This window comes from Hemicordylus capensis, chromosome 1 (assembly GCF_027244095.1).
Source record: "Hemicordylus capensis ecotype Gifberg chromosome 1, rHemCap1.1.pri, whole genome shotgun sequence".
NCBI lineage: Eukaryota > Metazoa > Chordata > Lepidosauria > Squamata > Cordylidae > Hemicordylus > Hemicordylus capensis.
The window spans coordinates 137892591-137900322 of NC_069657.1; the positions used below are offsets into that span (position 1 = coordinate 137892591).

Genomic DNA, 7732 nt, shown 5'->3' on the forward strand with positions numbered 1-7732 from the left:
AGGTCTCCTGTGTCTTTAAGTTTCATGATGATAGGCAGAAATTTAAGCAAATCTTTCCCCATAACTACACTTGCTGATCAAAGCTTCATATGTTGAATTTCTGCCTGCCTGACAGCTGCCAAAAAGGGGTAGGGCCCCTGTTAGGAAAGAAACTGCAACTATGTATGTAATGGAGACTAGGAATAGCAGATCTCCTGTCCCTTGCTTGAATCTAAGTATTAACAACATGTAACCTTTACTTTCCATGGCTTACACTGATCACTTCTGTATCAGGCAGCAATCTGAATTATATTGAAACTATGAAGAAAGGACTGGTTCGTAAAGTGGATTGCAAATTAAGAAGTGATTAATAATGTGCATGTGTGAATGACCCAAACTTTGCAAAAATATATTGCGGGTTGAAGTTTTGGTTCTGAATCTATCAAGGATATTAATGGCAGATGCATGAGACACTGATGTCAGGACACATGCATGGCTGATTGACTGATGACTGATTAAGTGCTGACAAGTCAGTGTCGACTCTTAGCGACCACATAGATAGATTCTCTTCAGGATAATCTGTCTTCAACTTGCCCTTTAAGGTCTCGTGCATCCATTGCTGTTGTAATCGAGTCCATCGACCTTACTGCTGGTCGTCCTCTTTCTTCCTCAAGGGAGCTGGGTCTTCGCATAATGTGTCCGAAGTATGATAGTCTGAGCCTGGTCATTTGTGCCTTGAGTGAAAATTCAGGATTGATTTGTTCTGTGATCCATTTGTTTGTTTTCCTGGCTGTCCATGGTATCCTCAAAAGTCTTCTCCAGCACCAAAGTTCAAAAGTGTCAATGCTTTTTCTATCTTGCTTTTTTAAAGTCCAGCTTTTGCATCCATAGAGTATCACAGGGAAAACCATTGTCCAAACAATTCTAATCTTTGTAAGTGTAGACACATCACGGCATCTAAATATCCTTTCCAAGGCCTTCATTGCAACCCTACCAAGTGCTAGTCTGCAATATATTTCTTGACTGCTGGATCCTTTACTGTTGATGGTCGATCCTAAAAGGCAGAAGCTATCTGCCACTTCAATGTCTTCATTGTCAATTCTGAGGCTGGTTGCTGTACCACGTGTCATTAGTTTAGTCTTCTTAATATTTAGTCGTGGTCCCATTTTTTCACTGTGCTCCTTGACTTTCATTACTAGAGCTTGCAGATCATCCACATTCTCAGCTATCAGAGTGGTGTCATCAGCATAGCGCAAGTTATTGATGTTTCTTCCTCCAACTTTAAAATCATGCTCATTTTCTTCCAATCCAGCTTCTCTCAGTATATGCTCAGTTTATAAATTGAATAAAGGAGGAGAAAGTATACTTGCCTTTGCCGATCTGGAACCAGTCAGTATCACCATGTTGTGTCTGGTTTCCTGCCCTGTGTATAGGTTTCTCATGAGAACAATGAGATGTTCTAGGATGCCAATTTTCCTAAGGATATTCCACAACTTGACATGGTCAACGCAAACACTTTTCTGCAGTCAATAAAGCACATATTGACTTCTTTCTGGTATTCTTTGGCTTTCTCAGAGACAGCAATGATGTCTCTTGTTCCTAGGCCTTTTCTGAAACCAGCTTGAACACCTGGCATTTCCCTTTCCACATTAGGCTCTAATCTGCATTGGATGATCCTGAGCATTATTTTGTTAGCATGTGAAATTAAGGATATTGTCCGATGGTTTGCACAATCTGTTAAGTCTCCTTTCTTTGGTATGGGTATGTAGACTGACCTCTTCCAATCTGTTGGCCACTGTGTTGTTCTCCAGATTTGGAGCCTTTACAGAGATAAAAATAATGGTGGCTGTTCCCCCATTTTAGAAAATACAAAATCTAGCAATTACTTGATTCTCTGTCCACTAAGAAGACTAATCTATAAGCCCCTTCTAAGGCAGAACCCAGAAGCAAAGAGAAATATGGTAGTCTTTATATTAGCAAAGCTAGAAATTAATGGGACTTTACTTAGTGAAGGTGTGGTGATTAAATGCTCTCAAACCACTAGGTCATACTACTGAGCTTGACCTCTAGGGACTCTGTACCTAATAGTCTCCAGCTTTACTAATATTTTACACGTTTCTAGTGTACTATATTGTGCTTTGCTAATATACTCGGTTTATCTTTTACTTGTTTTCTGCCTCACAGGAGGTCCCTGGGCTCCCTTTACTGCTACCAACAGAACCAAGTAACCGCAAGCTTTTCTCTGTACTGTATTCCAGAAATGAGGGCACTAGTCAATACTGTTTCTTTGTGCTCATTTAAACGTTTAAACTCCGCATTAGTCTTGCCGCAAACTTTTGGGCTCTCTCACACAACAATCCCCGTTTTCGCTTTCTTTTAACTTCCAGTCCTATGCAAAATCTGAGAACTCGAAAGCTTGCCGCTCGCAATTTTGCGTCATTTTAATTTATCCTAACAGCGGTCTGGGCAGACGGTAAGTTTTTTGGATATTTAAATGGAGTCAGTCTACACACCACCAGGCTGAAAGTTACCCAGCGTCTCCCCGCAGAGACCCAGATACGTTTCGATTCTTCCAAAGAGATTGAGGGATTCGCCCTTGTTCGGGAAATCAGAGCCTTCTTGGCGCGCCCACCTATAAAAAGCCAGACAGCTCCACCCCCTGCCTTTAGCCTGCGACTTTCCAACCGTTGCGTTGCTCCCAGTAGCCCTGTGTGTGAAGACGGAGCAAGTGGGGTTCTCCTGGTAATCGTCCAGTTCGAGTCCCGGAGATGGCCAGCAGCGTCCAGTACCCCTTCCCCGTCGTGCATAGCAATGGGCCTCTGCCGCGCTACGAGCAGCTGAGAGACGAGCACGAGATGGGGACAAGCGAGGCGGGTGGCCCCCTGCCCTCCACCGTGATCCACATGCACCAGCAGCCCGTCTACGCGAGTGCCCCGCGCGACCATTTCCTCTGGTCCATCTGCACCACGATGTACTTCAACTTCTGCTGCCTGGGGTTCATGGCCCTGGTTTTTTCCGTCAAGGTACGAGGCGCCCCGGCAGGAAGAACGTGGGTGGACTCTCTTGTGGCCGAGAGCCAACTTTCCCCCATTTCTTTGTAGCTCTCTTCGCTACTCTTCCGGGGGGGGGCGGGGGACGGGACTACAAAGCTGCCGGGTGTGGCCAGGGCTGACAGGCGAAAGGTGCAGGCTACGGGGGCCGAAGAAGCAATCTGCCCAGAAGCCCCTTTAGGTCTCTTAATTGCCCGCTCTCCTTTCCTTCACCTTTACTCGGAAGTCCCGTTGATATCAAGGGGACCCAGGATAAGCACCCATACTAGGATGGCTGCTGCCTGCTGGTCGCTCATGGGCAAGGGTGGGGAGGGCTTCGCTGAGTCTGCGCACACGGTCCAGAACTGAACTTTAGGCTCGGAACTTCGGATGGCACTTGGGGCGGGACGGGAAAAGTGCGAGAAGTGGAATGGCGGGAGGGGGCGGGAGCAACTGGTCCATCGCTGCAGCATGCCTCTCAAGGGCCCAACTGCACCTAGTCACTGCTGCTCATCAGTGGGACAAGCCAAGAATTCCTGCTGTTGCTGTAGGATCGTCCTACCTGGGGGCCAACAAAGAAGGTCCCACGGGCTGGGTTTGGCCCCTGCGGCCTTACATTGTGCAGCCCTGGTCTACACTGACAGGCCACAGCTTCTCCAATTTTGAGGCAGAAGCTTTTCCCAGCCCTGCATGGAGATACTAGGGATTGAATGCGGGGCTTTCTGCATGCAAAGCAGGTGCCCTATTCCTGAGCTACAGCCCCCTCCCTCCCATCCAGGCACTGAGAACACCAAGCCCTGCTTACCTTTATCAAGGTGGCTGCATTGTGTGTCCTTAGACCATGCTCTGTGACCTGTGTATGGATGTATACATGTAAACAACTGTATGAAGTGACCTCATTGAAAAGTGATAGTGATAGGAAAATGTGTAGTGTCTGATCTGTGATGGTTCACAGTTCACAAAGTGGCAACTCATGCACATGTGAACCAGCTGTGGCTCCTCAGTACCCCCTCATACTGCTGTGATAGATTTCAGTGGGTGGCATTGTGTCTGTCTGCAGAATCGGATTGTAAAATATTGTTTTAGTAACAGATTGTCATTTACATATTCAGTTCCTGTCCTGTCATATGTTAGTCTTGCTTCCCTCCATCACTCAGGCTACAAACATGCAAAAGCACCGAGGGAAGGGAGGGTGAAGAGGGTTTTAAGGTGGCATGCATGAATGAATGCACATCCCTTTTTGTTCCAGAATGAGTCATTTGCAGCAAATTCTGTATCTGCGTGGCATATTCATAAAAACTTGAGGATGGTTCAAATGTGCTTGAACATTAACACATGACTTCCATGTGTGAATGAGCCACAAGTCTAACGCTGTAGACTAGAACTTGCAAATCCCCTCACAGTCACCTTGAATGCAATATTTCCTAGTTCCTCAGTTCACACACTTGGCTGCCAGTCATCAGGTGTAGAATTCTTGAGTGCTACACTTGTATGTATGAACTGGCCCTGACATTAAAAACCTCCACACTACATGTAAACATGCTTTCTTTTACCATACTTCTAGCATGACTGGAGTGTGTTAAGGGATGACTGATTAATGTTCAGGGCTTTAGTTGGCAAGTCAGTAAACATTCTTTGAGTTAGTATCTTTCCACTGTACTGTATTACTATCTCCACTTCACCTTAATCCTTGTGATTTTTAAGACACTTCCCAATTCTTTTCTCCGAAGAATCTGTTTGTAAGTCTAGGTCTTGGAGACCAAAGCAAGCAAGGACTTGATGAGCCTTAAAAATAACAGTGAAGGAATTTTTGTTTAAGGAATTTGAAATCCTAAAAGTAAAGAGGCTGCTATAACAGTTGAAATTGAACACAAATTGGTCAACAATGGCAATATTTGGATCAATTAACAATTAAGCCATGGTATAATAAGGTGTGGTCAATTGCGCTTTTAGAAAAGATCACTGATAAGATCAGATTAATGCAGGCTGTGAGAGAAGAATCAGAGTTTCACCATATTTGGGCAGATTATATTTATTATATTAACAGTACTAGATTTGATTTTGGATTTTCTTGTGACGTTGGGAAAACATGATTGTTATTTGTACTGTGTTATTATGTTACTATTCTATGTTACTATGTGAATACTGCAAATAATAATATTAAAAAAATAACGGTTGAAAAGAGGAACTTCCAGTTTAGGAATAATTTACAGAGGAAGGTCAATTTTGAAGCTATGCAAGTGCTGCCCTAAATAAATCCCTTTTCTATCCCTAAACAGCTTCCAGTGTTGAAAGAGCTTCTAGAAACACACTGGGTTCCTCTGTGTGCATAACTTCTCTAAATGTGCAGCACCATTCTGACATAGCATAGTCATATGTTTTGTGAGACGTGTTCTGGATGAATTGCAAGCATTTGAAAATAAGATGTGGCATTATCAAGATTTACAGAGACTTGACCACTAGCATTTCCTCTTTGTCCAGAGAGGACAATTCTGCCGATGGACTGTAAATTGGTTCACAGCTCATCTGCAGCATTTTCCACTCGGGACAAAGAGGAAACATGCCAGTGGCCAAGTTTCTGTAAATCCTGATAATGCTACATCTTATTAGTCCTTGGAAGGCCTAGGAACCACCTTCTGTGCCTCCCCCATAGTTAGGGTTTGTCTTCTGCGGAGCTATTTTGTGGCTCAGATATCCTCTTTCTGCAAATGTTGGCCTGCAAGTGAGACAATACAGAGTACTTTCCTTTGCTGACTGTGCCCTCCCTCCCTCCCCCTCTATCAGAACCTAAATTGTAGGTCTGCAGGCACTACCATAGGGATGGGGTGAGCATGCCCTCCATGCTTTTTGCTGGAGGCTTCCTTTGTATCCATCTTGTACAAGAACTCTTACTTGAGTGTAGGAATAGCACATACATAGGAAGCTGTCCTGTACCAAGTCAAGCCATAGGTCCATCTACCTCAGTATTTTCTACATTGACTGGTAGCAGCTCTTCCAAGGTTTCAGACAGGAGTCTTTCCCAGCCCAACCTGGAGATGTCAAGGATTGAACCTGGGACCCTCTGCAGTAGATGCTCTACCACTGAGCTATGATCCTTTGAAATTGTTGAAATGTACAGTCCAGTGAGTTTTCCATATTGTTTTAAATAATTGATCTTTCTTCTCTCCTGCCAGGCAAGAGATCGCAAGGTGGTTGGTGACCACAATGGTGCCGGCAGCTATGGTTCTACTGCCAAGTGCCTCAACATCACAGCGTTAACCCTGACCATCCTGACTGCCGTCCTTCTCATCGTCCTGCTTGTAACCGGAGTTCTCGTACGCTAGAGAGTCGTAGAGCAGAGACAAGGGATTATTGAACAGAGTCACAAAGATACATCCCTTTAGAAATCCTTTCTCCACTTGACCATCTCTTGTTGCTTTAAAAACCCATGGGTGTTGGCATGTAGTTCTTGATCTGGCAAATACTTGCCTTGCGAGTCTGCTATGTCACTACCAATGATGTCACGCATCATTTTCAAAGAAGCTCGGGCATTTACCAAGATGTTGCTGGCTAAGTGTTCACTTGAAGAGAGAGCTTTCATATGGTGAGGGGTGCCATTTTAGAGGGGATTTTTCTTCCCATGTTTCTTTTGGTCTTGCTGTTTCTTCCACTCTCTTGATATACTGTTTTTTTCCCTACTCAATGTAACCAGCAAACTTTCTTTTGCTGATAACCACTTTTATGGGGGGCTACTATCAGAATAGGTGCATATGAGCACTTCATGATAGGAGTGGTATTCTGCTGGTCAATGGCCGTAATAAAATTGATGATGAAGATGGTAATACAGTTCCCCCTGTTCTTCATATAAGGAAGATTTTTCTTATATATTTTTTCTTTTTGTTGTTGGAAGGGACATTTGTAGAGTTCTGAATTGAATGGAGAAGTTTTGGAAGCACTTAATATTCTAATAAATTTCTTTTGTAAAGTGTCCCTCTTTTCTCTCCCCCCCCCGACCATTGTCGTACACACACACACACACACACACACACACCCCTTTAGCTATAAAAGCACTTTTCCCCTGGGATATTTCCGTGTTCTCTTTCATTTTTCTTATCTGTGTGCAGAATGAGTTTTGTTCTGGGTGGCAGTATCAAGGCAGTGTGTGTGCATGTGCATTCAGAGTGGGGCCTTCCTGATTCAACCTGAGAGGGATCTAAAATTACTTGAGTGAACCTTTAAAAACATGTGAGTGTGCATACATGTGTACGCCTTAGAGGGAACACTGGATAGTTATATGTTGGCTTTGCAATTTCACAAGTGTCATTTGGGTACATTCTCCTCTGGGTCCCATCATCCTCTGAGGTGAGGTTGTTGGATACTCAGAAAAGGGTATTGGGGAATTAGTGACATTCCCACTCACAGATTTTTCATGAAAGACTGCCCAGCTCACAGGGAATACCCAAAGTATTTCCTGGAAGTGCTTGCTGCTTATCAGCACTTAAACAATGAACTCAAAGTTGTGATAAACAATATAGGCTGGTTCTCACAATGGACAAAAGGGTTGGAGGAGTGTCCAGCCAGCCTCCAAGCCCATGCACGTACCTGAGAAATGGACATGTGTTGGCAAAACTTGGGGGAAGTGATCACATGCTAGCTGCGATCTGGCTAGGATGGTGCAGGACATGCTCTTCCTCCACAGTAATACGGTGCCGAATACAGTATGCGGGTTGGCTATCTCTGTCCTG

At 44.3% G+C, this 7732-nt stretch overlaps 1 protein-coding gene across 1 annotated transcript; it reads left to right on the forward strand.

Annotated features, from left to right (window-relative positions):
* Nucleotides 1-2549: 2549 nt before the first annotated feature.
* On the forward strand, nt 2550-6975 carry LOC128340813 (interferon-induced transmembrane protein 1-like). Its single transcript, XM_053286533.1, has 2 exons — nt 2550-3002; nt 6182-6975. Exons 1-2 carry the CDS (start codon nt 2748-2750, stop codon nt 6329-6331), a joined length of 405 nt encoding a protein of 134 aa, XP_053142508.1. The 5' UTR covers nt 2550-2747; the 3' UTR covers nt 6332-6975.
* Nucleotides 6976-7732: the final 757 nt, after the last annotated feature.